Consider the following 27,896-nt stretch of genomic DNA (forward strand, 5'->3'; position numbering starts at 1 on the left):
GCTTGAACTCACGAGCCATGAGATCATGACCTGAGCCAAACTCAGCAGCTTAACCGACTGAGCCACCCAGGCGCCCCTCCACAGCACTTTTTATTGTCTTGCTGATTATCGCCATCCTAGTAGATAAAAGGCGATTATCTTGTCATTTTAAGATATTTATTTTAAGTGATTTCTACACCCAATGTGGGGCCTGAACTTACAACCCTGAGATCAAGAGTCTTACACTCTACTGACTGAACCAGCCAGGTGCCCCGATATCAATATCTCACAGTTTTGATTTGCATTTCCCTGATGGGTGGCTAATGTTGCTGAGATCTTTTCATGTGCTTTTTGGCCATTTGTATAACTTCTTTGGAGAAATGCTTATTCATAGCCTTTGACCTTTTTTTAATTGGGTTATTTATATTTTTACTATTGAGCTGTCTTTTCATTTATTTGGGTATTCTTTAATTTCTTCCAACAATGCATTGTAGTTTCCAGAATATAAGTTTTGCCCTTCTTAGTATTAACCTTATTCTTCATTTCATTTTACGTGAGTGGGGAAGAGGCAGAGAGAGATGGAGAGAGAATTCTAAGCTGGCTGCATGCTGCCAGCACATGGCCTGATGCGGAGCTCGAACTCACAAAGCCACAAGATCATGGCCTGAGCCGAAACCAAGAGTCAAAAGCTTAACCAACCGAGCCACCCAGGCACCCCTTGTTAACCTTATTCTTAACTATTTTATTATTTTTGATGCTATTATAATTTAAATTGTTTACTTAATTTCATTTTTTGGGTTTTTCATTGCTAGTACATAAAATTACAACTGGTTGTTGTATGTTGATTTTATATCCTACAACCTTACCGAACTCATTTATTAGTTTTATATTTTTTAATGGATTCCTTAGGATTTTCTATATACAAGATCATGTTATCTGCAAATAGAGCTAGTTTTTCTTACTTCCCACCTGCATGACTTTTATTTAATTTTCTTGCCTAATTGCCCTGGTTAGAACCTCCAGTATAATGCTGGATAGAAACAGAGGGAGTAGATCTCCTTATCTTGTTTCTGATCTAGGAGAGAAAGCATTCAGTATTTCACAATTGAGTACGATGCTAGCTGTGGATTTTTCATAGATGCCGTTTATCAGGTTGAGAAAGTTCCCTTCTATCCTTAGTTTGTTGAGGTTTCTTTTTAAGTTTTTTTTTTTTAATTCTAGTATAGTTATTATATTAGTTTCAGTGTAGGAGTGCGTGCGTGTGTGTGTGTGTGTGTGTGTGTGTGTGTTTTCAATCATGAAGGGAATGGAATTTTGTTAAATGTTTTTTCTGCATCTACTGAGATGATCGTGTGGTTTTTATCCTTCATTCTACTGATATGATACATTACATTAGTTGATTTTCAGATTTTAAACCAGCCTTGCGTTTCTGGGATAAATCCCATGGCGTACAGTCCTTTTTACTTATACGTTGCTAGATTTGGCTTGCTAGTATTTTGTTGAGAATTTTTGCAACTCTATTCAGAGGAGCCAATTGATGGATATTTAGATGTTTCCAGCTTGGGGCTATTCTGAATAATGCTGCAATGAACACTCATGTGCAAGTCTTGTCTTTGCATGGACATATGTTTTCATTTCTCTTGAGTAGACACCTAAGGGTGGCATCACCAAGTCCTACGATAGTTTTAAGCTTATCTTTGTGCCAAAAATGCTTTCGAAAGTGGCTGTACCATTTTACATTCCCATGAGCAAAGTATGAGGGTTACCTGAGCATTCATTTAAGCTGTTTCTTCATCTGTAAAGTGGTGGCAACGAGAACACTGACTTTATGAAGTCAGAGATTATGTTGTGTGAAGGATTTCGCATGGCGCTGAGCCCAGACACACACAAAGCTCAATACACGACATCTTTTTTTATGTTCCCTTGTCTTTGCTAATGTCCCAGGCTTTCACCTCCTCCAGGAAGCCCTCCCTAATGTCCACCCTCCTAACTCCTAAAATGCGTATCACTGCAACCATCACATTATTTGTGACTATATTTTTATGCATTTGTGTCTCATGAACATCCTAGGGATGGGGACCATTCTTATTTACTTCTGTCTCCTCCGTGCCTAGCACATAGCAGGTATTCAATAACCCATAGATAACCATATCTATGTACAAAACATTAATGCTTACATGTTAGTGTCTAAGAAAACTCTATGAAAAAAGGCTCTTGAACTGGGCCTTAAGGAAGAAGCAGGCACCTGCTCAGCTGAAATGGAGGGAAGGGCATGCTGGGTGAAGCGAACAGTATGTATAAAGACCCAGCAGAGGAAAAACATGTTTTCAGGATCTAAGAAGTCCAGTGTGGCAATGGGTAGTGGGATGGAGTGGCCAGTGAGGTGAAAAGGGAGGGTAAGCCACTAGTAATGTTGTAAATGGACATTCATGCCAAGTGAAGGGACCCTGAGGGCAGGGAGGAGCCATCCATTAAGTAGGAGTGACACGATCAGAACTGCATGTTAGGGGCGCCTGGGTGGCTCAGTTGGTTAAACATCTGACTTCGGCTCAGGGCATGATCTCACGGTTCATGAGTTCAAGTCTGGCACCGGGCTCACTGCTGTCAGCACAGAGCCTGCTTTGGATCCTCTGTCTCCCTCTCTCTCTGCCCCTTCCCCTGCTCTCTTCTCTCTTTCCCAAAAATAAATAAACATTAAAAAACAAACCTGCATTAAAAATTTTTTTTCAATGTTTATTTATTTTTGAAAGACAGAGACAGAGCATGAGTAGGGAAGGGGCAGAGAGAGAGGGAGACACAGAATTCAAAGCAGGCTCCAGGCTCGGATCTGTCAGCACAGAGCCCGACGCGGGGCTCGAAACCACGAACCGTGAGATCGTGACTTGGGCCGAAGTCGGACGCCCAATCGACTGAGCCACCCAGGCGCCCCAAAACCCTGCATTTTAGAAGGAACTCTCTGGGGGTGGTAGAGGGCACGAGTACTCAAACTTCAGCTGCATTAGAATCACCTGAAGGGTTCACTATGTTACAGATTCTGGGTCCCGCCCTGAGTTTCAGAAGGTCTGGGGCAGAACCTGAGAATATGCATTTCACACAAGTTCTCAGGTAATGCTGTATCAGAGGACCACACTTTGAGAACCACTGATAGGATGGGACGGAGAAGAATGGGTAGCAGTGAGAAGATGAAGGGAGCTGTCCAAATGGTCCAATGAGAGGTGACGGACCCAGAGCAGGGGAGATGTTCACATTTTAGATCTGGGTGCTAACTTTTCAGTGTCTTAGTGGTGACATGTCAGGCATGGTAAGAAGCCAATGTGGGAAAGGGAGGCTGCTTCTGGGGAGAAATCAGCCAGGTGGTCAGGAGAGTCCCCAGACTCACACTTGGTAATGACCTTCAGAAAACACAAGAATCAAGGTGTCCAGAGTTGCCATTTAATGCCCAATTATCACAACACAAGGAGGTTTACATGGTGCTCATCAAGGCAGGACCCAGGGAAAAACCAGACCAGAGGGAAGTGACCTGTACAGAGTCCCAGCACGGGGACCGAGTTCTCTTGGGCCTAATTACCCTCGAGACACACGTGCCATATTCAAGGCTTCTTCACTCACCCAGGAGCCAGCAGGCTGGCTGGGCTTCTGGTCACCAAGGGTCCTCGTGGGAGAATGGTGTCCCAGGATGAGGTGGGGACCCTGGGACACGATGAGAACCAGAAAGCTGTTTGCAAACAACCCCAAAAGGCTTTCACTTCAAATGCACTAAAGCCACACGATGCTCAGATGTGCGAACACCCAAACGATTTTACTGAAAACTACATGCTGTGCAGAGCTGAGGCTGAGAAAACTTGGGGAGGGAAAGGAAAGTCAAAACCATCCCAGAACCAGCTTTCTGAGCTTCACCACCCCCCACAGCTACACCAGTCCAACCACAGCACTGCTGTGGAGAAGGGACACCACACTGATCTAATGAACACTTTTCATGGGAAGGGACATGGGAGCATGTCCCTGGTTTTAAGAAATCTCTTTGAATCTCCAACTCTACCGCACAACTTAATGCTACCGAGTTCCCTGGCGCCCCCGCACCTTTGGTGCCCCTGGGGACACAGGTGACTTGTGGGCTGCCGATGGAGCTGGGGAAACATCCTGACAGCAATAACATATCTCAGAAAGAGGCTAGGTCTCAAGTTTACATGTGGCCCCTAAAGGAAATTCCAGCCAAAATGCATTCTTAAAGCACCTGACGGAACTCGAGAAGTTTCAAGTGTCACTGGCAAGAAACAGGCATGAGCTTGTGTCCCTCCCAACCCCCCTGCCCCTAGCCGGAGGCTTGGCCTAGGCGGTCCGGCCCCGGGGGCCAGGCAGGGTGTGGAGGGGATAGCACAGGACAGGGGCAGCTGCTCAGGGTACAGGCCATGGGCCCAAGAGGCAGCCCGTCTGTCCAGCACTATGGCTGGGAATTTGGGGAATGAGCTTGAATTCTGGCCAGACTTTGCCATTAAAATCATTCCCGGTGGGTCCTGCAAGCCTCTTCTCCCCTTTGTCTGCTTTAATTCCAGGAGAACACTCTAGACAGAGCCAAAGGCATGGAAGTCAAACGTCTCTGTCTTCAGAGATGGGGCACGGCTAAATGGCAGCCCAGAGATCTCAAATCAGCAAGGTCATCTCTGGCCCCACATGCCCCCAACCAGATTCCATGCAACACTCCCTCCCCCTGCCCAAGGGCCAGGGTAGTCCCTTGACCCTGGACATACTGGGCTTCAAGACAGGCTTCTGACGAGCCAGCCCCCTGTGAGTATCTGGGGAGCTTCTGCAAAGCATACAAAATTAGCCCTGTTCACAGCACGAGGCATCTGTGACCTGTTGACCACTCCTGAGAGGGCAGTTAGGGGCCTGGGAAGTTGAGAAAACGACAAGGCAAGACTGTCCCCACGTGGGCATTAGCTCCCATCAGACCCCCATGTCCAAACAAGTCTACCTCCCAAACTTCAGATGCCAGCTTCTGGTCGGCTCAAGAGCAATCCCGTGAGGCCAACTTCATATTTAAAACCAACTTAATGCTACAAACTCAAAAAAAGAAAAACAAAAGTGCTGCCCAGCTGAGCCCCTGAGGAAACCTAGCTCCCTGAGGGTGGGTGGTGGGCCTTTCAGACCACCGTCCCTGGCTGCCTCTCTCCAGAGGGCACAGCCTTGGTTCAGCCCAGAGCAGCCCCACCCCAGGTTGAGTGGGGAGGAGAGCTGATCCCCCCACACCCAAGCGGGCTCCAGAGAGACCTTGGGATGGTCAAGCCATTGTGGGAGCTCGAGAGAGGAGGGCAAGAGACCTTCTCAGGACCCTACGCCTGAAGAGTTAACGTACACCCATCGCCCCACTAGCTGCCAAGGTCTGGTGTGCACTTAAGACTGCTTCCTGTCAGCCCTTCGGCATTCCTGTGACAAAAGGAGGCAAAAGGCCACCAAGCCCTGGTCACCTCTGTCCTTGGCTGGGGGGGGGGGGGGGGGAGGGGCGTGGCGGGGAGAGGGAGGTCTTTCTGTGTGAGAGCTGGTGGGGAGAGGAGGTCCTTAGAGAATGACTGCCTCCAACAAACAAAAAAATCCTTCCAGGGAAGGGGGAGACTATACCAGCAGCGACCAGAGGGGGTGCTTTCTGGCATTTTCTTGTTCTCATCCCACCTGTCTCTTTGGGGGGGGGGCTGCCAGGCCCTCCCAGGTCCTCACTGCAAGACAGCACCTGTCCCAAGCGAGAGGCAGAAATAGAGGAAGGGTGCCCTCGGCGCCTTCCACGTCCCTGTCCGTGTTTCCCCGGGAGCTCTTCTGTGCCGACTCCCTGCAAGGTTGATTTTCATGTCCTGAGGGAGAGGTAGGGGATTCCATAGGAAGTAGGTTTCCGGAACTGGAGCCTCGATGCCGCCTACCCTGGGGTGGCTCCCTGCCACCATCTCTGGGACAGAGGAGACCAGGAATCCAAGGCTGGCGCCTCAGCTGGAGATGCCAGGCCACCACGTACTAGAATCACGAGGCCTAAGTGCAAGTAGCGTTCTAGCAGACGGGACGGCCCCCCAGAGACCCAGCCCACTGATGTGGGGAAACTGGGGAGTTGGCCTGGGGCTCTGGACGCCCTGGCTTGCCCTTGGACAGTGGACAGCTCCGGGCCTGTCTTGAGAAGTCTTACTAGAAACTGGAATGATCTCCCTGCTAAAAACTCAGGGAAGACAAACAAACAAAACTCAACCTGAAATAAATACAAAGGCATTAAGTGCTTCTTGATAAATTCAGGGTCCTAATTCCCCCTCAAAAGGGGGGGGGGGGCGGGGCCCTTTCCCTGGACCTGGTTGCCTCACCTGTGGCTCTTCGCATGAGAGGTCAGAGGTCAGAAGCCGGATGGGCCTTCCGGGCTCAGCTTCCATTAGGAAGGAGGGGACCCAACCTCTGATACGCTCCTCACCTGAATCCCCTACATGGCCCCCCGAGACAGCTTCGGCCGGCTGGGGGTAAGAAAGGAGAAAAGGAGACCCCCGCACCCTGAGGACGGCACCTTGTGTCCCACGTCCCTGTGCGGGCAGAGGGCCTGCCAGTCTGTGAGGAGGTAGAGACAGGGGCGGGCTGCCGGGGGCAGTCAGGGCCACTCAGTTAATCAGCAGGTCCCCGAGGTCATAGGAGTCGAAGAGGTCGCTGATGCCCTCGCCCCCGTCCAGGCCCCACAGGTAGTCGTCCTGGTCCAAAGGTGGGGAGAAGCTGATCAGGGGGGAGCTGCACGGCAGGGTGGGGGACAGGAACTGGTCCTCGGTCTGCTGCAGAAGTGGGTGTGGCAGCTCCAGCATGCTGTCGGTGGCCTCCAGGGGCACAAGTGGCAGTGGTGGTGGTGGAGGCGCTGGCAGCTGCAGGGCCTGCTGGGGAGTCAGCGCTGGTCCTGGAGACGAACAGACAAAGGTCATACCCGGGCCTGTTGCCCCAAAGAGTCTGGTCAGACCTCGGAGCACAAGAATAGCCCCCCCGTCCTCTAGACGACCGTGCGCCCTTCTCCCTGTGTACCTTCCTGGTACCGCTCTAGCCGCCGCCCTCATTTTCTACCCTCCCTCCCCTCCTCTCCGAGGAGATGGGATTTCCAGCTCTCGAAACCCCACCCTCTCAGGGCTCCTGGCTGGCTCAGTCAGTAGAGCACACGACCCTTGACTCTCGATCTTGGTGTTATAAGTTCGAGCCCCGCGTTGGGTGTAGAGATTACTTAAAAATAAAAATCTTGGGGCGCCTGGGTGGCGCAGTCGGTTAAGCGTCCGACTTCAGCCAGGTCACGATCTCGCGGTCCGTGAGTTCGAGCCCCGCGTCGGGCTCTGGGCTGATGGCTCAGAGCCTGGAGCCTGTTTCCGATTCTGTGTCTCCCTCTCTCTCTGCCCCTCCCCCGTTCATGCTCTGTCTCTCTCTGTCCCAAAAATAAATAAACGTTGAAAAAAAAATTTAAAAAAAAAAATAAAAATAAAAATAAAAATCTTACAGAACCAAAAACAAAACCCCAAAACCCCTACCCCCTCTCACCATCAAGTTCCTGGCCCCTGAAACCACATTCTCTGTTTCTTGCATCACCAATCTCTCTCTCTCTCTCTCTCCCAGATCATTCCCATCATCACACAGACACGCTAATGACTCCTATCTTTAAAAAGCAGCCTCCCCGGCCTCATGACTCTCTCCAATTCCCAGCCCAGCTTATCGCTCCTTTTCATAGCAAAATTTCTCAGCAATTGCCTGTGCTTACCCTCTACCCCCTCCAAATGTATTCTCTACCTGCCCGCCACTCTTCACTCTTCCACTGAGGTCTGTCCCCACCACACCACTGAACCATTGACCTCACGTTGCCGAACCAATGGTCTTATTTGACCTTCCAGCAGAATCTGGTGCCGTTATTCACACCCTTCTGGAAACATCTCTTCACTTGGCTCTAATAGACTAGAGTCTCCTGGTTTTCTTCTTACCTCCTTGGCTACTTCTCCTGTCCCCTTTGCTCTGTATCCTCCTCTTCCTAACTTCTAAGCCCTCAGTGCCCCAGGGCTCCAGCCTCAGACTCCCCTCTCTGGCTGCACCTCTCCTCGGGTGACCTCAGCTGCCCCTTGGCTTTCTTTTTTAAAATTTTTTTTTTTAACGTTTATTTTATTTTTGGGACAGAGAGAGACAGAGCATGAACGGGGGAGGGGCAGAGAGAGAGGGAGACACAGAATCGGAAACAGGCTCCAGGCTCCGAGCCATCAGCCCAGAGCCTGACACGGGGCTCGAACTCACGGACCGCGAGATCGTGACCTGGCTGAAGTCGGACGCTTAACCGACTGCGCCACCCAGGCGCCCCTGCCCCTTGGCTTTCAATCCCGCTCCCAGTGGACGCGTCTGGCACAGACTTCACCCCCGAGCTCTCGGCTCCTGCAACGCCTCTGCTTAGAGAACCGAGGTACCCCAGAACTTAGCACGTCAAAACCAAACACTCCTGGTCTTCCCCCCTCAGTGAATGGACCACCACCCACTCAGATGCCTAAGCCAAAAGGCCCAAGAGTTGCACGCAGTCCCGCCATTTCCCTAGCACCCAGCCCGGCAGCGAGATGGGTCATTTCCACAACTGAATGAATTCTGCCAGTTCCATGAGTCCTCCTTACCAGTCAGCTTGCCTCGACCCTTGAAGTCTGTGTTCTAGCTTAAAAAGGGCTGGCGGAGGGGGTGGGGGGGTGGCGCCTGGCGGGCTCAGTCGGTTAAGTGTCCAACTTTGGCTCAGGTCATTATCTCACAGTTTGTGGGTTCGAGCCCCACGTCGGTCTCTGTGCTGACAGCTCGGAGCCCGGAGCCTGCTTGGGATTCTGTGTCTCCCTCTTCTCTCTTTGCCCCTCGCCAGCTCGTGCTCTCTCTCTCTCTCTCTCTCAAAAATGAATAAAAATTAAAAAAAAATTTTTTTTTTAATGGGAATTTGAGCGCCTGGATGGCTCAGTTGCTTAAGCGTCCACCTCTTGATTTCAGCTCAGATCACGGTCTCATGGTTTCTGAATTCAAGTGCCACATCGGACTCCACACTGGTAGCACAGAGCCTGCTTAGGATTCTCTCTCTCTCTCTCTCTCTCTCTCTCTCTGCCCCTCCCCCTCTCCTTTCTCTCTCTCAAAATAAATAAGTAAGCATTAAAAAAAAAAATTTTTTTTTAAATGGCTGGGAATAAAATCCAAGTTCAACCAGTGCCAAGAAGGCCCTACGTGATCTGGCCCCTGCCTGCCTTTCTACTCCCTCTGTCGCAGCCTCGCTCCACTCACACTCAGCCTCTCCAGCCACACTGGCCCCAGTTATTTTCCAGCACACCAGGTGCATTTCCACCCAGAGGCAAAAAGGTGACTTCTTATACAGGGATGAGGAATAGGGCACCAGAACCCGCCCCCCCCCCAAATATATCCTGATACCCAGAATCTCCATTTGAGCCATGACTTAACCCCCAACCACGCATTCCTTGGAAAATACAGCTGTGGTTTGTCAGCCTGCCTGATCCTGTGTGTCTATGGGCAAGCGACTTAATGTGCATGAGCCTCTGTTTCCTCACCTCTAAAATGGGGATGACTATACCCACCTCCCAGGGTTGTTGAGAGGATTCGATGATAAGTGAAGTAGAGGGCAGCTTGTCTGAGTGCTGCCCTGGCCAATGGTAAGAAGAACTGTGCTTTACCAAGGGCTTACCCTGGCTGGCTGGGTTCCCAGGAAGAGGTGTGTTTGACCTCCTCGGACACTCAGGTGGCCCCAAAGGAGGCAATATTGTGACCCCTATTTACAGATGAGGAAACTGAGGCTCAAAGAAGTCAATTAAACATATCTGAATGGGAAAAAAATGGAATATTTTTTAGCGTGTTGCAGAGGCCTGCAGGGAGGTGTTCTAGCAAAAGGCCTGGTTCAGGAAGAGGGGGAGGACCTGGGCTCGGACCCCAGCCCCGCCCACCCCACCAGGTGAAGCCCCCGTTTTCTTCGAGAGGAAGAATAAGGCTCCAGCTCACTGCCGTGCTGAGCAGGAACGAGACAACGTGCGTGAAAGCCTCCGCTGGGCCTTGCTCTCCTGCACGGTTATCACCCCCCAGAGGGAGCCGTTCTTTACATGTGGGCCTCCGCGCACTCCGACGGCTCAGACTCACTCCTCTATCTCCAAACCGCACAGAGTAGGCACCTGGTTCGTATAAGCTTTTTCAAAAATCGCATTCACGCTGTGTCACTTTCTGTAAACCGTCCAGGAATCGTGAGGGAGTTTTAAGTGTCCCAGTTTTTAGAGACGTGAGAACGGGGGCTCCAAGGGGCCACAGTGACTCACCTACAGTCACCAAGTCACAGCAGGTGAGGTGCAGACTCAAGCCCGAGTCTCTCAGAGTCATCTCCTGTGCTACAGCTACATCTAGGTTGACCTCAGAATGTCAGAGGTGGGGAAATGTCAGAGACCACCCTCGTCCAAAGCCCTTCCGTTACAGATGAGGGAAACCGAGGCCCCAAAGGGTTAGTGATTCCCCTGCACGACGCCAGAACCTGGGTGCCAAGACCGCAGTGGCCTCCTCTTTGGATGTGGACCCTGGTGCTCAGACCTCAAAATGACTCTGCTTCGGGCCAGAACACGGAGTGTTTGTATGCGCGTGCGTGCAGGCACGTATACCTTCCAGAAACCAACCCCCCCCCCCCCCCACACCCTTCGGCAAGGATGTCGCCAAGAGACCACGTGGCCAGGGTGGTTTCTGGGCTGGCTCCACCACCAACTGCCCTGTCAGCTTCTACTCCTTCTGGGAGCACAGCTGATCTGTAAAACTGAGGCAAAAACCTCGCCTTCGCTTATGTTGGAGGGTCCCCCGCCTCTGCCCCAAGTCTCAGAGGACATCCAAAGCGAAAGTAGTTCTAACTCAGGAGAGGTGCGCACGTGTTGACAGTGAAGTGCGAAAGCAGAGCGAGGGAGGAGAGAGAGCAGGGTGGGGCACAGGTCTGGAGTGGGAGATAGACACTGGGAGGTGCCCAGAGGGACAGATGGCTGGTGCCGGGAGAAGCCCGGATCCCCAGACCAGACCAGGACACAGGAGAGATCAGCTGGGGGTCTGGGCTCTTGTCCAAGCTCTGCTGCTAACCTCTGTGTCACCTTAGGGAAGTCACTTGCCCTCTCTGCGCTTCAGTTTATTCATGTGTAAAATGAAGGGCTGAGTTATATCATCGCCCAGCAAACTTCTGTAAAGGACCGGATGGTATTCTAGGATTTGCAGAACACTTACAATCTCTGTCACACAGTCACTTTCTTCCTCTCCCCCAACTCTTCAAAAATGTGAAAACCATTCTTAGCTCATGGGCTGCTTAAAAACAGGCCAGATTTGGCCTGCAGGCAATAGTTTGTGAACCCTTGAGTTAAAGAAATGGAAGGGGCACCTGGGTGGCTTGGTCAGTTAAGTGTCTGACTTCGGCTCAGGTCATGATCTCACGCTCCGTGAGTTCGAGCCCCGCGTCGGGCTCTGTGCTGACAGCTCATAGCCTGGAGCCTGTTTCAGATTCTGTGTCTCCCTCTCTCTCTGCCCCTCCCCTGTTCATGCTCTGTCTCTGTCTCAAAAATAAACGGTAAAAAAAAAATTAAAAAAAAAAAAAAAGAAATGCAATCCATGTCTGTGTTCTGTGGACACCCCACCAAGCCTCCTCCGTCAGACCGGCTTGAGCTCTGGCTTCTTTAAACACCAGGGTTCTACTTAAGGGAATTCTGCTGCTAAGAAAACAGAAAGTTGAACACTGGCCTCCACAACCTGAAAGGATCTGTCAGTCTGACCTGATGTGTGATCCCAGTAAAGGGCATAAGCCGTCCTGGAGGAAGGGCCTTCCCGGGCTCCCATTTCTTTTTAAAAAAATTTTTTTTTTCAACGTTTATTTATTTTTGGGACAGAGAGAGACAGAGCATGAACGGGGGAGGGGCAGAGAGAGAGGGAGACACAGAATCGGAAACAGGCTCCAGGCTCTGAGCCATCAGCCCAGAGCCCGACGCGGGGCTCGAACTCACGGACCGCGAGATCGTGACCTGGCTGAAGTAGGACGCTTAACCGACTGCGCCACCCAGGCGCCCGCCAGCTTTTTTTAGCCGTACAGCGACCTCCCAGCCAGGGGTGAGCCTCTCTAGTCAGGAACCCCTTCCTCAATTTGTTCTGAGCCTCGTGGGGAGAGGCCTGGGAGAGGACATGGGGAGAGTCACATGACCTCTATGCCTCAGTTTATTTATCTCTAAACTGGGGACAAGAACACCTACCTCAACAATGGCTGTGAAAAGTAACGTGATAATAGATGTACCTGATATAGTCATGGTTTAAAAAAATCTCAGTCATGGGGCGCCTGGGCGGCTCAGTCCAGTAAGTCTCCGACTTTGGCTCAGGTCATGATCTCACAGTTTGTGAGTTCGAGCCCCAGGTCAGGCTCTGTGCTGACAGCTCTGAGCCTGGAGTCTGCTTTGGATTCTGTCTGTCTCTCTCTCTCTCTCTCTCTCTCTCAAAAATAAACATTAAAAATTTTTAATAGAAAAATTAAAAATCTTAATTATAACAAAAAAATAATAAAATAAATAAAAGATAAAAATAATTAATTTTCCAAACTCCCAGGGGCACCTGGGTGGCCCAGTTGGTTAAGCATCTGACTCTTGATTTCGGCTCAGGTCGTGAGTCTCCCAGTTGTAAGATCGAGTCCCATGTCAGGCTCTGTGCTGACAGCACGGAGCCTGCTTGGGATTCTCTCTCTCCCTCTCTCTCTCTGCCCCTCCCCTGCTCATGCTTTCTCTCTCTCTCTCAAAATAAATAGATAATTAATTAATTAATTAATTTTTTTTTTTTAATTTTTTTTTTCAACATTTTTATTTTATTTTTGGGACAGAGAGAGACAGAGCATGAACGGGGGAGGGGCAGAGAGAGAGGGAGACACAGAATCGGAAACAGGCTCCAGGCTCCGAGCCATCAGCCCAGAGCCTGACGCGGGGCTCGAACTCACGGACCGCAAGATCGTGACCTGGCTGAAGTCGGACGCTTAACCGACTGCGCCACCCAGGCGCCCCAATTAATTAATTAATTTTAAAAAATCTTAGTTGAGCCTTCCTTCAAACATCTGTAGTTCCCATTCACTGAGGGCTTACTGAGTGCCAGGGGCTTTGTCGTTAGTAGTCACCACGGAAGTGTGGTACCAGCCCTAGTGGCAGTAATAATGACGAAAATAGTTAGGCGTTACTGCCTGGTGCCGTTCTAAGTGCTTTGCCTGTATTATTTCCTCTGATTCTCACACCCTATTAAGTAGATCTTGTTAGTTACTATGCCCAACTGACAGATGAGGAAATTGAAGCAAAGAGAGGTTAAATGACTTGTCCAAGGTCACATCGCTGGTAACTGGAAGTGCTGATATTCAGACCCAGGACCCCTCTGGCCCAGAGCAGCATTAGCCTCCCCACTGGGACAAGAACACGCATGTGCTCTATAAAGTGTGACGTGCAGGGGCGCCTGGGTGGCGCAGTCGGTTAAGTGTCCGACTTCAGCCAGGTCACGATCTCGCGGTCCGTGGGTTCGAGCCCCCGCGTCAGGCTCTGGGCTGATGGCTCGGAGCCTGGAGCCTGTTTCCGATTCTGTGTCTCCCTCTCTCTCTGCCCCTCCCCCGTTCATGCTCTGTCTCTCTCTGTCCCAAAAATAAATAAAAAACGTTGAAAAAAAAAATTTTTTTTTTTAAAAATAAAGTGTAACGTGCAAACACACAAGCGGGGGAGAAGGACTGTACCCCTCTTCGCCGCCCAACAAATGTTGACATGGAAGAGGAAATGCTAAGGCTGCTTGCTCTCCCCACCTCCTGTCCCTCTGGACAGAGGGTCCTACCTGGAGATGCCATGGGTTCTGTCATCCCAGGGTCAGTGCTGCTGCTGGGCTGGGTGGAGTCAGGGATGGGGCCGAGGGGGGAGGCGGAGGGGAAGGGCTCCTTGGTCGGACTGTCCGGCTCCTGCACCTCCTCTGGGCACAGGTAGACTTCGATGGGTCCCTGCGTGCTCTTCAGATATATCTGCAGGTTCTCCTGGAGGAAGAAGAGAAGCCGGGTCATGGCTCTGGGCAGCTGGGCACTGACTCATGGGTCGGGGTGGGGTGTATGGATGGACACCCACGGCTCCTGCCATCCACGTGAGCCAGCGCAACTCCTGAGCTTGGTGCTGACGCCTGCCCTGTCTGACCTGTGGTGGGCATCCGCTCTTGCTGCCTGCCCGGTCCCCAGGTCCCCTTCTTTTAGGGAGAATATCTTGATTTTCCTTTGGGAAGCCACTCCTCTCCAACTCATGTACTTTGGGGGGACAGCACTCCTCGCCACTCCAATGGGTGAGCTTGGGTACAGGCTGGGAAAGTCACCGTGATGGTGACTGGTTCAGGGTAGCGCACGACTCAGGTCAGTCCAGGAGCATCGGACCCAGGACTCGTGCGGGACTCGTGGGAAACAGAAGCTCCCTTCCCACTGGGGTCATAGAGCTGGTTATCATGAAAACTAGCTTTGCCACCAGAAAAGGGGAGCCTGCCTTAATGGAAGCACAAAGAATGGCAGAGAAAGATGGAGAGCATGGGGCGAACTGAAAGTCACAGTTTGAGCTCCTGCATCTAGCCTTGCCTGCAATCCCCAAGTCTTTCCTCTGGACCTGTCACTTGCTTCCCCTTAGTCCCCTCGACCCCCAACTTAAGCCATTTGGACTTGGCCTTCTGTTACTTGTAACAAAGCGTCTTGATAACTTGGCCTTCCCGCCCCTGCTTCTTCCCTCCATGATTAACTGCACACATGCTATTCCGACAGGCATTTAGGTCTCCACCCGGTGCACCTGCACTGCCCTCTGCCCACCCGTTTCCCCTGACAACTTCTGTTCATGCTTTAGGACCCAATTAACCTGTAGCCATCTGTGGACTCTTCCTCCAACTGTCCTTTCTCTGGGCACCTGGAGTCTATAAATGGCAGGATGACTGCTTGCTTGGGTCTTTTTCTCACTAGGTCCCGAGCTCCTCCAAGACAGAGGTGGGGCCTCCTTTATCTTAATGTCTTTCCATTAAACAAATTATTTCTTGAGCGTTTATTATGTGTCCAGCTCTGGGCTGGGGGGGTACCACAGGAGTGCGGCATGCTTCTGTGAAGCAGAACACAATCACAGAATCACCAATCACCCAGCAAATGGAGGTCAAGTGTGGTAGAAAAGCACAGGTAGTAATGAAATCTGGGGGGGGGGGGGGGGGGGGGCGGGGTAATCAGGGAAGGCTTCCTTGAAGAAGTGATGTTTGAGTTGAGACCAGTAGGATGAACAGTAGTAAACCAGGCAGAGAAAGAAAAGAGCATTTCAGCTGGAGGGAATAGCCTGGGTGAAGGTCTTACAATGGGGACGAGCTTAGTGTGGCGGGGAAGCTGTAGGTAAGTCAGTGTGGCTGAAGCAAAGACACCATGGGGCAGCATATGAGAAGAGGCTGGTGAGGTCAAAGCACAGAGGACCTCATAAAGAAGTATTAAGAATTTCTGGTCTCCAGGGGCGCCTGGGTGGCGCAGTCGGTTAAGCGTCCGACTTCAGCCAGGTCACGATCTCGCGGTCCGTGAGTTCGAGCCCCGCGTCAGGCTCTGGGCTGACGGCTCAGAGCCTGGAGCCTGTTTCCGATTCTGTGTCTCCCTCTCTCTCTGCCCCTCCCCTGTTCATGCTCTGTCTCTCTCTGTCCCAAAAATAAATAAATGTTGAAAAAAAAAAATTTAAGAATTTCTGGTCTTTAACCTCGCCAGACACAGTTAGCAGGAAGGGATTACTATGAGCGCTAACACCACGGTGTATGGGCACATGTGTGCGTGTGCCCAGAAATGTTGGGGGCCGTGGGATGCAGAAAGAGACCAGGAACGGAGATTTTCTCGGGCCAGCATCTGATGCCTGTTGCCCTTTCCAGCTTCTGCCATTTCTGCCCCCAGCTCAGGGACCACTGATCTTGTAATGGGTACCAGAACGGACCTGGGAAGCTTGGGGTCAGGCAGCACCAGGGACAGAGCGTACAGAGCAGCCTGGGACCCTCCTAACCCTGCTCTCCACCAAATGCTTCCCTCTCACCTCGCTCCTGTCGGGCACTTCCAGTCTTGTCTGAGGAGGGGCCTTGACAACGATCACTGTCTGCTCCTTGAAGCTTCCAACAGCACGGATGTCCTGGTAAGTCACATAGGCCAGTGTAGGGGCAGGAGAGTCAAGAGAAGTAGCTGGTCACAATTCAAACCCCCGGCCTGCCAGCCTAAGCCTCTGGACATCTCTTTCTCAGTCCGTCTACACCTTAGAAATAACCAAACACCATAACCTGTTCTTCTACTATATAGGCTACCCCGCATCCCTTTTGAAAACAAACAGGAGTATAAATCATTTCTTAATGCTGCCTCATAACGGTTTTTTATGTAACGACTTCATCTCAGACTGTATCATTAGCTCTGAGACAGGAGGGCTCCGTCTTATTTCTTTATGTTTCTCGCAATGCCTAGAATCCTTCCAAAAACACAAAGTCAGATCCAAAGACCAATTAGATGGCAGAACCATCTGACTGGGAAAAGTGTATGAAAAGCCTTAGCAAAGCCCATGCTTATAGTGTCAGTCCTAGGAATCCAACCTAAGGAAAGAAGTAAAAAATATAGGAAAATGTTCTCTATACAAAAATATTCATCACAATGCTGCTTTATAAAAGCAGAAATCTCAAATCAATCTAAGTGTTGACTCTAGGCCTTAACAAACCAGAATGTGGTCTGAGTAGGACATTCTCAAATCATCCTGAACAGGAGGTTAAATCCTATGAGACTGCTGTTTTGCAGAAAATGGTCCAATAGTAACAAGTTCATGGATCAAGCAAATAGTTAGGAAGGATTTGTAACAACATAAAAACAGTCTATGGTGATAGAAAGCAGGATATAAAATGTTACATATGGGGCACCTGGGTGGTTCAGTCAGTTAAGTGTCAGACTTCAGCTCAGGTCATGATCTTGCGATTCGTGAGTTTGAGCCCCACATTGGGCTCCTTGCTGGCTGTATGGAGCCTGCTTAGGATTCTCTCTCTCTCTTTCCCTCTCTCTCTGCCCCTCTCAAAAATAAATACTTTAAAAAAAAAGTTATGTAGGGGCGCCTGGGTGGCTAGGTCAGTTAGGTGCCCAACTTCAGCTCAGGTCATGATCTCGCTGTTGGTGGGTTCGAGCCCCACATCGGGCTCTGTGCTGACGGCTCAGAGCCCGGAGCTTGCCTGGGATTCTGTGTCTCCCTCTCTCTCTGCCCCTCCCCCACTCGCACTCTGTCTCTTGAAAATAAATAAATGTTAAAAAAATATTTTTAAAATTATGTATATCAGGCACACACTACATTTAATAACCCGTGCCCTTGTGTACGTATAGTTAAGAAACAATGGCTACATGAAGGGGGCACCTAGTTCTTTTCTCCATTTTCCAGATTTAAGGAACTGGACTTACTTTTATAAGGAGAGTAACTTCGATAGGCTCGTGAGGACAGGCCTAAAAGAAGGAAGAAACAGATACGCCAGCCCCCGAGGCTGAATTAGGCCTTGCAGGGAGGTGCTGCCTCAACTCCGATAAGGCCCTGCTCCCTGACCTCTTCCCCCCACCAAACAGGATATCTCTTGTTGGCCTTGTCCTCGGTCAGGTGCTTGAAGTTCAGAGAGCAGGTCTGGATGAGCTGGTCCAAGGCCTGCTCCGTGCTCATCAGCTCCTTCAGCTCCTGCCCCAGCTGCTGCCGCTTCCCAGGTCGGGTCGGGTCTTCAAACATTCCCCTGCCTCTGGGAACAGAGCAGTCCCCCAGTGTCAGTCTCAGCGCACATCCAGGAGCCCCAGCCCCAGGGCGGCTGTGCAGACCGAAACAGGCGGTGCAACACCCCAGGATGGGGCCACTCACACGGTCTACAATGGCGCCCCCTGGGTTGTGCAGATCAGGGGCCCTGCCTAGCTCCCGGGGAGCTGCTGGGAACTGGAACTTGAGGTCTGAGGGTTGGGCTAGGGAAAAGAAACAAATCAAGCCTCACCCCACTTTGGGGGGCTGTCAATGCCTATACGCCCCCCCCCCCCCCCGCCTCCCCAAACGCCTTGCCTGGGTTCCCTCAGGGTCGTGCCAGGAGCTGCAGGTCCGCTCTGCTCTCTGTAGGAGGAAAGGAGCCTGGCGGACTCCTACCTCAGAGCTGCAAGCAGTGTGGGTGGCTACAGCCCAGCTCCCAGGGGACTTTCCTAAGCTGGACGAGGGGAATCTTTGGGCTCCCAACTCAAGAGGATCTGGGTCCTCTCTTGGGCCTTTGCGCGTCCTAGAAACCATTCTCCACGCTGCCCCAACCTGCTTTCCCAATATATTCCCAGCATATACATCTGTCCCTCCACCTCCCTCTTAAATACATTGGCTCTGCTCCCGGCAGGTATGTGAGCCTATTGGACGCCGCCCTGAGCTCCAGCCCCGACACACCCACTGCATACGGTGCACCCCGCACCTTCACCCGCAGCACGTGCACCCACTGGTGCCATCGGCCCCAGCCCAGGCACTCACACCCACTGGATGTTGTTCTTGGCCTTCTTACGGATGAGCTGGATGCCCTCCAGCACGTTGGTGATGTCATAGATGCGCCGCTTCTGCACGTCCAGCACCTCAGCCGCCCAGTTCAGGTCCAGGACGCCATCCTTGGACTCGCTCAAGAGGTAAATGAACTTCTTGGTGAGGAGCCCCAGCGACGTGTCATACCGAGTCTTCTCTCCAGGGGACTTGGGGGCTAAGAGGAAAGGGGCCCAGTCACAACCTCATCCTTTGATCTGGACCCGCTAAGTACCACCCTTCGCATGAGGGCCGGAGCAACCACTCTCCAGTTTACAGAGCACTGTGAGGCAGGAGGTCGATCGCCACCACCATCCAGGCAGGGACCCTGATGCCTAGAGAGGACACGTGACTTGTCTGAGGTCTCGCAGTCGGGGGCAGGGGCGCGACTGGAAACCGAGCATCCTAACTCCTAGTTCACAGCCCCCTTCCATTAGAGCTTAGGGCAGCCCTAGAAACACCACCTCCATCAACACCAACAAATAGTTATCGTGTGTTGGTCACCGTTCTAAGCAACTTTCCATAAACCACAAATTTAATCCTTGCAACACCCTCTCAGGCTGTTGCCGGAGAGGCATCCCATCTTACAGGTGAGTACACTTCAGAACAGACAGGTGAAGTAACTTGCCCAGCTCAGTCGGCTAGAAAGTGACAAAGCTGATTTAAATCCGGGCAGTCTGGCTGCAGTCTTCCTCCTTAACCATCACCCTATCCCGCCAGCTAGGTCAGGAATCGAGGATTATGGTAGGGAGAGAATAACGGGCTGGGATTCGAGAACACGTGTATAGATTTGCTTTTTCTTTCCATGTGCAGCCCAATGATTATCTGAAAGGAATCAGCCCTATACTGTCACACGGGGCAGGCGCATGAAAAAAGATGCTTTCTTAATGAGGTGGATGTCCCAAGACCACATCTCAGCTGCAGCATCTTAAACCACAAGAAGACTTCTGCAAATTTAGTGACTTGCAAGTCATATAGCAAGCTAGTGGCCAAACTAGTTTTGGAAACTGAGTTTGAGAGAGTCTCAGATTCCTCCGGAAGGGGACTTTAGAATCCCCTAACACACAGATGGCAAGCATTTGGCACACGGGCTGTTTTTGTCAGGTTTTGCACCCTTGACAGACATTGCTGACTGATCAGTGCACTTAGTACCTTTCAATAAAATGATCCCGGCAGCCTCTACCAATCAAAGGGAGAGCAAACTTTATTGCTATTCCTGATCTCGATGTGTTTCATTTTATTTATTTTTTTTTCAACGTTTATTTATTTTTGGGATAGAGAGAGACAGAGCATGAACGGGGAGGGGCAGAGAGAGAGGGAGACACAGAATCGGAAACAGGCTCCAGGCTCTGAGCCGTCAGCCCAGAGCCTGACGCGGGGCTCGAACTCACGGACCGCGAGATCGTGACCTGGCTGAAGTCGGACGCTTAACCGACTGCGCCACCCAGGCGCCCCCCGATGTGTTTCATTTTATAGATGAGACAACTAACGCTCACAAGAGGAGTGATTAGTCAGATCAGGGCAGAACCTTGTCCAGACCCCCAAATTCCTTTTTTTTTCATTAAAAAATTTTTTAATGTTTATTTATTCATTTTTCTGAGAGAGAAAGGGAGAAAGAGAGAGAGGGAGAGAGAGTGTGAACAGGAGAGGGGCAGAGAGAGAGACAGGGAGACACAGAATCCGCAGCAGCCTATGGGCTCTGAGCTGTCAGCACAGAGCCCGATGCAGGGCTCGAACCCATGAACCATGAGATCATGATCTGAGCCGAAGTTGGACACCTGACGCTTAACCGACTGAACTACCCAGGTGCCCCAAGATCCCCAAATTCCTGCCCCTCTTGTTTCCCACCCGGTCACATAACTTCTTCATTAGGTCTCTGACCCCACCCCCCCAAATTACTGTTCCTCTCTAACATAGTTTCTAAAACTCCAGCTGGAACCAGGATATTGACTGAAAATACCAGCAGGCAGAGGCAGAAATTCCCTGCAGCTTAACTTTAGGAAGGCACCACCCGGGCAGCCCCTGGATCTTAAAAATCTCTGAGGCCACGCGGGTTAGACCAACCCAAGTTTCACTTCCCTTTGAGTCATTCATTTAGCCCTCTGCATGTGGGAGAAAGACCCTGGATTCTCTCTTTTAGAAAAGATCAGACTGCAGGAAATGTAAAATTTTTTTTAATAGTAAGCTCCCACGTAAAACGCTGGTCATCACGTTCAGGTCACGAGAGCGGTGTGCGGTGTGGGAGAAGCAGTGCTAGCTTGGCTTTGAGTCCTGACCCCACTCACCAGCAGTGTGACCTTGGGTAAGTCGCTCAAGCTCTGCGTCTCAAGTTGCCTCATCATTGAGAGGGGGACAGAGCTACCTACTGGCAGGGTCCCGTGACACAACCCAGAGGAAACTACTTTGTAAACTGGGAAGTGTGCTACAAATATCACTCCAGATGATTCGGGCAGGGCTGCTGCCCTCTGCCCTTACCCATCCCCCATCCGGGGCCCGCCCTTAGATGCCCAATCGGCAAGGCTTACTTTTGGGGCTGGGGAGGCCGTCCAGTCTAATGCACTTCCCCTTAGGGGTCCGGAATTCAGGAACTGCTGGCTTCCCGATCCCCTCCAGGTCCAGCTTCCTTTTGGCCTTGAAAAGAGGAGAGAGAGACAGGGTTTGAGAGTCATTCTTCCTTCAGCCTTTCCCCAAGTTGGGGCCAAAGAATGGAGGCCACCAGCAGCTACTTTCTGTGCCTCGGTCCTGGTGAAAACATCATTGCACTTGGTGAGGAAATAGGAGGGACTCAAAAAGTGAGTTTTCATGGGAAGGAAATCCTATTTTTTTCTTTACCTTTTTTTTTTTTTTTAGATTTTATTATTTAAGTAATCTCTACACCCAACATGGGGCTCGAACCCACAACGCTGAGATCAAGTCACGTCACATGCTCCACAGACCCAGCCAGCCAGGTGCCGCAGGGAGTCCTATTTTCTGAAGAGCACACAACACTCCCATTCTGAGGTCCATGCTCCTGAAGACTATGGAAGCCAGTCCAGCCGAGAGCCCGGGGTTCCTTAATAACAGGCCCCAAGGTCACTTCTATCGGCACCATGCCCAGAGGATGATGCAGGGGGGAAGGAGTGGGTAGGACCTAAACCACACCAGGCTGGGGAGAGCCTCCCGCCTCACCAAGTGCAAAAGCAGCTGGCCCAGCCTGCCCTGGTGCCCATCACAGCCCCACAGCTGGCCCTTATCAGGGTGGGGCTGGGCATCCGCCCAGGCCCAGGGGACTTCCTGGCTCAGTGCCACACCCCAGGGAGGTGCCCACATCGGGAAGCAGAGCAAACATTCCCCACCCCCCATGTTTGGGCTCCGGCTCAAGGGCCCCAGGGCCTCCTGAATAGACTCCATTTGCCATTCTTTGCTGAGAGGGGCAGACAATGAATCCTTCCCCTGCTTCTCAAGGACGAACAGCTGAGGTCCCCCTGCTCCCCCTGCCTGTTCCCGCCAAGCTTGGGAAACACCTGCTGGGGAAATCAAACCACAGACCCGTCTGCTCTTCTCCACCCCACTGCCACCAGGCCCCAATTAGGCCCAGAAGCTGCACTGGCCCGGAAGGGGCCTCTCTCCTGGTTAGGGCTGGGCAGGGGCAGGGCTAGGGCACTAGGGCACGGGGGCATAAGCCAGCCTGGACTTGAATCTCCCGGCTCCTTCAGAGACTCACTGTGTCTGTGTGTGACTTGGGGATGTACTCTGCATCTAGGAGCCTCAGTTTCCTCCTTGGTAAAATGAGGCAGAAATCACCTACCTTGTGGGATGATTATAAGGAATCGAGGAGCTAACTCCTGCAAAGTGCTCACCCTGTGACTCAGACACAGTAGGTGTTCAGAAAATGCAGAGTCCCCTCTCTGAAATCCAGGCTTGGCCTCTTCCTTGACACACCCTTCTGGGGGCCACTGAACCCATTTCCTTCCTCTCCCTCTCCCCCCAACCGCCCAGACACCCCTAAGCTGGTCAGGACAGAGAAGCCTATTTTAACCTTTGACAGTGAGGTCATGCTCGGCAGGGCTGAGACTAACTGCTGCTGAGCACAGCTGGGCTGACAGGTGTCGGAGGTGGTGACAGCTCTTCCTGCTATCAGTTTCCCTCCCCGCTCCTGCCTCCTCCAGGAAGCCTTCCCGGACTGATTTCAGGAGACCTGCTCCTGGGTTTGAGGAGCCTGGATACGATGCCACTCTCTTCCACCCCTACCCAGACCTGGACGCGATCCAAACACTTCCCTGCTCATTCCTCTTGAAGTCTCTCTGGGATATTCTTTTTCTAACCTTTCAGCTGGTGAGATCCTAGATCCTAGGGAATGTAACCCATCTTGTCTCTAGAGAAAGGCCCAGTCACTCACTGAGACCTTCCACATGCCCTGGGCTGGGCCCCAACCTTCATCACCTCACTGAGTCTCCCCAGCACCACCAACCCCCATTTAACAGCTGAAGTAAGCAGGACCTGGTGAGCTCCAAGGCCTTTATCAATCCTGATTGAGGTTGTCCATCCCAGCACCCTCAAGAAGGAATGCCAAGAGCAAGGAGGGGAAGGGAAGCCAAGCTGAGTTCTACCTGAGGCAAAGGTGGGGCAGCCCAGAGTCTCCCCAAACCCATCCACCTCCCCCACCCAACAGGAGCCAGGCCCTGCTGAGTTCACAGAACACTTGAGGAAGAATCTCACCACCTACAAGGCGGGGAGAAGGAAGGAAGGACCTTGAACAGAGTACCTGCACTGGGCCTATCACGTGCTCATCGGTTCTGCAACATCAGTATTGGCAATCCCTCTTGGCAGACGAGAAATGGAGGCTCAGAGAGGGTGAGACACATGCCCAAGGTCACACAGACAAAGGGCAGAGCCAGAGTTTGAACCTGGGATTGTCTGACGCCAAAGCCACATACCAGGCTGCCTCAGCTGTGTCCCACACACATCCCCCCAGAATTTGCTGGAATTTGAGCCAAGGCCCGGCTGTGCCCACCTGCCCCCATTATTTTATACACCCACACCAGTTCCCTCCCTTCTCTTACTCTCCCTCACCCTTATGCTATACTCCAAGTGTTCCTAAGCAGTAAAATGTCCCTCATCCAAGGACATCTCCCTGACACCTTGGGGCACTGCCCAGAGAAAAGTCAGCCCATAGATGGGCCTGGGCCCGCAGAACAGAGGCAGCAGAGGACAAGCCCGGGAAGATGAGGGCCAAGGGGGCCCTGAGCACAAACCTTGGAGTCAGACCCATCTGGGTTCCCATCTAGGCCTCCCCCCTTCTCAGCTGGGTGAGCTCATCAAGACAGTCGACCTCTTGAGCCCCACCTGTAAAATGGGGATAATCTGCTCCCCCACGGCTGGGGGTTCAGCAACAGTGCAGCAAAGCGCTTCGCTCGCGCAAGGAAGCGGCTATCACTAAAACACGAGGGGCACCAGCAAGGAGAAAGACAGTTCAGAGGTAAGCTGGAAAGAGACGGAGATGTGCCAAGGGCAAAGGCCAGCCTGGCTCGAACCTGGACCCTCGTAGGCAGCCCCTTCGGTTGTTTCCTAAAGGCCTGATCAGGATCCGAGCTCCCCTGCCAACCCCAAAGGACAAAAGCGAAGCTCCTTCCTCAGGCGGCTCCAGTAGTGAGAGGGTCCGAGACCACCTGGCACAACCCCACCATGGGCAGCGAGGTGAGGAAGCTGGGGCTCGAAGGAGGGGAGCTGACTTGCCCGAGGGCACACACGGGCCGGAGCCAGGGTTCTCCCAAGCCCCAAGTCCTCATTTAGACGGCGGGGGTAGGAACAAGCGTTCCAGATCCCAGCTCTGCCACTCGGTAGCCTACATCTCCTCCTCTGACCTGGCTTGTATGGTTGTTCCTTAAAACGTCCGTTTGCTTTCATGGCTCTCAGAGGGAATTTGGAAAACGTAGACAAATTAAAAGGAAGGAGAACTATGCACAGAACCCCACCCTCTTCACGGATTCCCGCGGGAATGAGACAGAACAGCGTGATGTGCCCGGCCGGAGGAGGGACGCCACGGAGGAGCACCGCAAGCCTTCCCCAGAGGGTGCTGGAAAGAGCCGTGGACAGGAAGTGAGGAGACCAGGGCTCAGGGCTTCGTTCTGCCACTGAACTTGGTTGCCGCCCCTGAGGTCCTTTTAAACAGCAGCTCCTCAACAAATCCTGCTCACCCTGCACTTTGCAACCCGGCCACAAAACAAGCAGCCACACCCAGGGTTGGGTTTGGAGCTCTTCCAGGTCACACCCTGGTAAAATGAGCAAGCAGGGGGCCAAGCCTGCCCACAGGCAGGGGGCCATGGGGCATCCGACAGGAGAGGGGGCTCTGGGCCCGGCAGGCCTTTAGGGCAGTCTGATGCAAGGAGACTCTCCCACCACTTCTTGGCTTGTGACTTGGACAAGTGACTTCACGTCTCTGCTCAGTTTCCTCATCTGTGAGATGCCTCATCCCAGGCATCTTGGCCAAGATAACAATGCGGAGAGTGCCAAGCAGTGCCTGGCACACGAGAGGCGTTCAGTAAAAGAGGGCCATTCTTGCTGTGATCACTGAGCCCCTCTGGGAGGGAGCTACAGACAGATGCACTCGGGCTCCTCTGGGAGGGAAGCAGTTCAAAACCACAGCTGTTACTGAAACTCAGCCACTGAAACTCCGCCTGAGCGCCTGAAAGCAGCTGGCCAGAAGAGACAGCGCCCGCCACAGAGCCAGCCCCCTCCCCCGGGGGCACCCAGCTCCTAGGTCAGGCTGCACTGGGGAAAGTTAAGGCTGCAGAGAAGAGACCCAATGATCGCCAGCCTTGGTCATACATCCCCCTGAATGACCTTGGACAGATCACATCCCCACTCTGTGCCTCAGTTTCTCCCCGGGGCTACTAATACCTTCTACTTCACAGGGTAATGCTGAACATAAGATAGATAGCTGGTCTCAAGTTATCTTTGGCTGCTTGACCTACAAAATGGGAGTAACACCCCTGCCTCCTTCCTCCTAGTTAGAAATCACGTGCAGGAAGGGGCTCTGAAAGGTTCAAAGCCTTGAGGATGGGCAAAGCACGATTTCAGTAGCAGGGAGTGGTAGCCACTGACAGGGAGGGCTGGGGGTCCGTGCCTGCTCACTGACACAGGTCTGAGCAGATGTCTCTATGGCAGTGTGGGTGGGGTGGTCTTAGCTCTGTGCCTGAACTTATTCACCACTCACCGCTAAGTAAGCCTACAGCACCCCCATTTCCCCTCCCTGGAGCCTATTTCCAAAACCTGGAGCTGGAAGTGACCTCAGATAAGTTAGCCCAGCTACCCCATATACACATGCGTTTTCAAGCAAAGGAAATGTTAAGCCCAGGCTGGTGCCAAGACTGATGCAAGGCCCCACTGAATTAGTGGCAGTCAGGCCCAGAAACCAGGTTCCCCACCCCACCCCCAGTACCCCCAGGGCTTTTCCCACCCCACCTACCCCCACCCTATGATTGTTTCCCTTCTCAAGGGCTCCAGGAATTCCACTCCCACAAAACACACCCTGTACCCGGTGCCACACTTTGGGTCCTCCCTGGCAGTGGCCTGGGGCTTGAGAAAGGAACAATCTGAATAGGAAACCCAAGGGGCTGCCCTCAATTTGCACCTGCTACTGGCTGGCTGGGAGGGAAGGCTGGGCCTGGGGGGAGACCTAGGGCAGATAACTGGGAAAGAGTTGGCTGTATGGGAGATTTGGAGTCTGTCCAAGGCAGACTGGACCTGAAACACACCCCCCCACCCTTGCCCTGTTTTTTTTAAAGTCCCCACTGTCCTTAGGTCAAGCCCTGAACCTGGACAATACCAGATGCCCAGTACGAGTTTCTGGATCCAGCAATGAATGAATGGTGGCAGTGTTGCCCCCGTGGACTTCCCCAAGGTCACACGGTGCCCTGGGGGTGGTGGGTTGGGTCTCCACCATCCCACTCCAGTGCTCATTCCACTCCACTCCAATAGATGAGGTTATTTCATCCCAAATCCGAAAATGAAGGGCTCTTCTGCTCAGGTATGCAGGGCAGTGGGTTGTTCTGGAAGCCGAAAGCTCTCATTTCCCTCCCCAACTCGACCTGCTTCGCTCAAACTGGGTCCCAGGCGCCCCTCCCTCCTTTCCCACACCCGCAAAAGCACAGGGAGAAGCGGTGGGTGGCGGTGGGGAGGTCCCCAGCATTACCGGCAGCCGGCCAGCCGGCACGCATCGCACAGCTTGGCCCTCCGGTCCGTGGGGGGTGGCGTCGAGGCAGGTGCCGGGCGCCGCAGTGGGAGGCACAGTCTGCGGGTACAGCGAGGTGTAGTAGGTGGTGGTGGCCGGGCAGAGCTGGGGGCTGCTGAGACCGGGCGGCCACAGCTCTGTAGGGCTCATCGCGGGCAGTCCCTTCGAGGGCGGCCCGGCGGCTGGAGCCAGGGCCCGGGGCCCTCGCAGCATGGCGAGCACAGCGCCCCCTCCCCAACCGGGCCTGGCGCGCCCTCAGGCACCTGCGGGCTCCGGAGCCCGGGGAGGCTCACTCGGCCGGAGGCATGGCGCGGAGGCCGGGGGAAGCCGCCAATGGACGCCTGTGGGGCAAGGCCGGACCCTCCCCTCCTGGCCCGCGGCCGAGCCGAGCAGCGCTTGGAGATCCCCGCTTAGAGATCGCCCCGCGGCGGCGGCGGCGGCGGCGACACGGCCAGGGGCTGTGCCGCCCCGAGGGCGGCGGCGACCCGGACGGCCCCGCGCCCCAGAAAGGCCTCGGCGCTTGGGGTCCGGCTAGCTCGCGGGAGGGGTCTCCGGGGTCGCCGGGGGCTAGGCGGAGAGGCGATGCGCTCGGACCGGCGAAGGGTGGGGGGGCGCGGTTGCACCGACTCCTTCGCGCCTGGCTCTCTAGTCCCCGAGCCTTTCTGTGCCTCTTTTTTTTTCTCCTTTTTTTTTTTAGCGCCAAACTGCGTGCCGCGAAATTCGGATCTCCCGCGGAAAATGCCGCGCTTTGGTTGGTCGCCGCACCACGCACAGGCTCCACCCCCCGGAAAGGACCGGTCCCCAAGGCTGCGATTGCAACACGAGCTTTGCTGCTTAAAGGGGCCGCCACACCTGCTGTCGCCTGGCGCCCGCTGGCCCTCGCAGCCCGCGAAACAGGTTGGGAGGGTGGGTCCCGTATCGTGCAGAGGCAGCCGGAGCTGCACGGTGGCCCGCTGAGTAATGGGCCCGGATTCCGGGGCGGGGGCAGATTTGGGCACGGAGTCCTGTCCTGAGCCCAGACCCAGCAGCACGTTGCCCAGGCCAAAGGCCTTTTGTTAGTTTGCACGGTTGCTTACTTAGCATATACGCTTTTATATCCTTTTTCTCCCCCGCTAAAATGAAAGCCAGCAACC

At 52.9% G+C, this 27,896-nt stretch overlaps 1 protein-coding gene across 1 annotated transcript; it reads right to left on the reverse strand.

The window, feature by feature from the left end:
* Positions 1–3,389: 3,389 nt before the first annotated feature.
* On the reverse strand, positions 3,390–27,447 carry E2F2 (E2F transcription factor 2). The gene is made up of 7 exons (XM_086716015.1): positions 26,725–27,447; positions 21,077–21,182; positions 18,510–18,729; positions 17,598–17,757; positions 16,050–16,163; positions 13,822–14,014; positions 3,390–6,883 (listed from the first exon to the last, which is right to left on the reverse strand). Exons 1-7 carry the CDS (start codon positions 26,974–26,976, stop codon positions 6,600–6,602), a joined length of 1,329 nt encoding a protein of 442 aa, XP_086572141.1. The 5' UTR covers positions 26,977–27,447; the 3' UTR covers positions 3,390–6,599.
* Between the last annotated feature and the right edge of the window lie 449 nt (positions 27,448–27,896).

This window comes from Puma concolor, chromosome C1 (genome assembly GCF_028749965.1).
Source record: "Puma concolor isolate L17-30 chromosome C1, mPumCon1.1.hap2, whole genome shotgun sequence".
Classification (NCBI taxonomy): domain Eukaryota; kingdom Metazoa; phylum Chordata; class Mammalia; order Carnivora; family Felidae; genus Puma; species Puma concolor.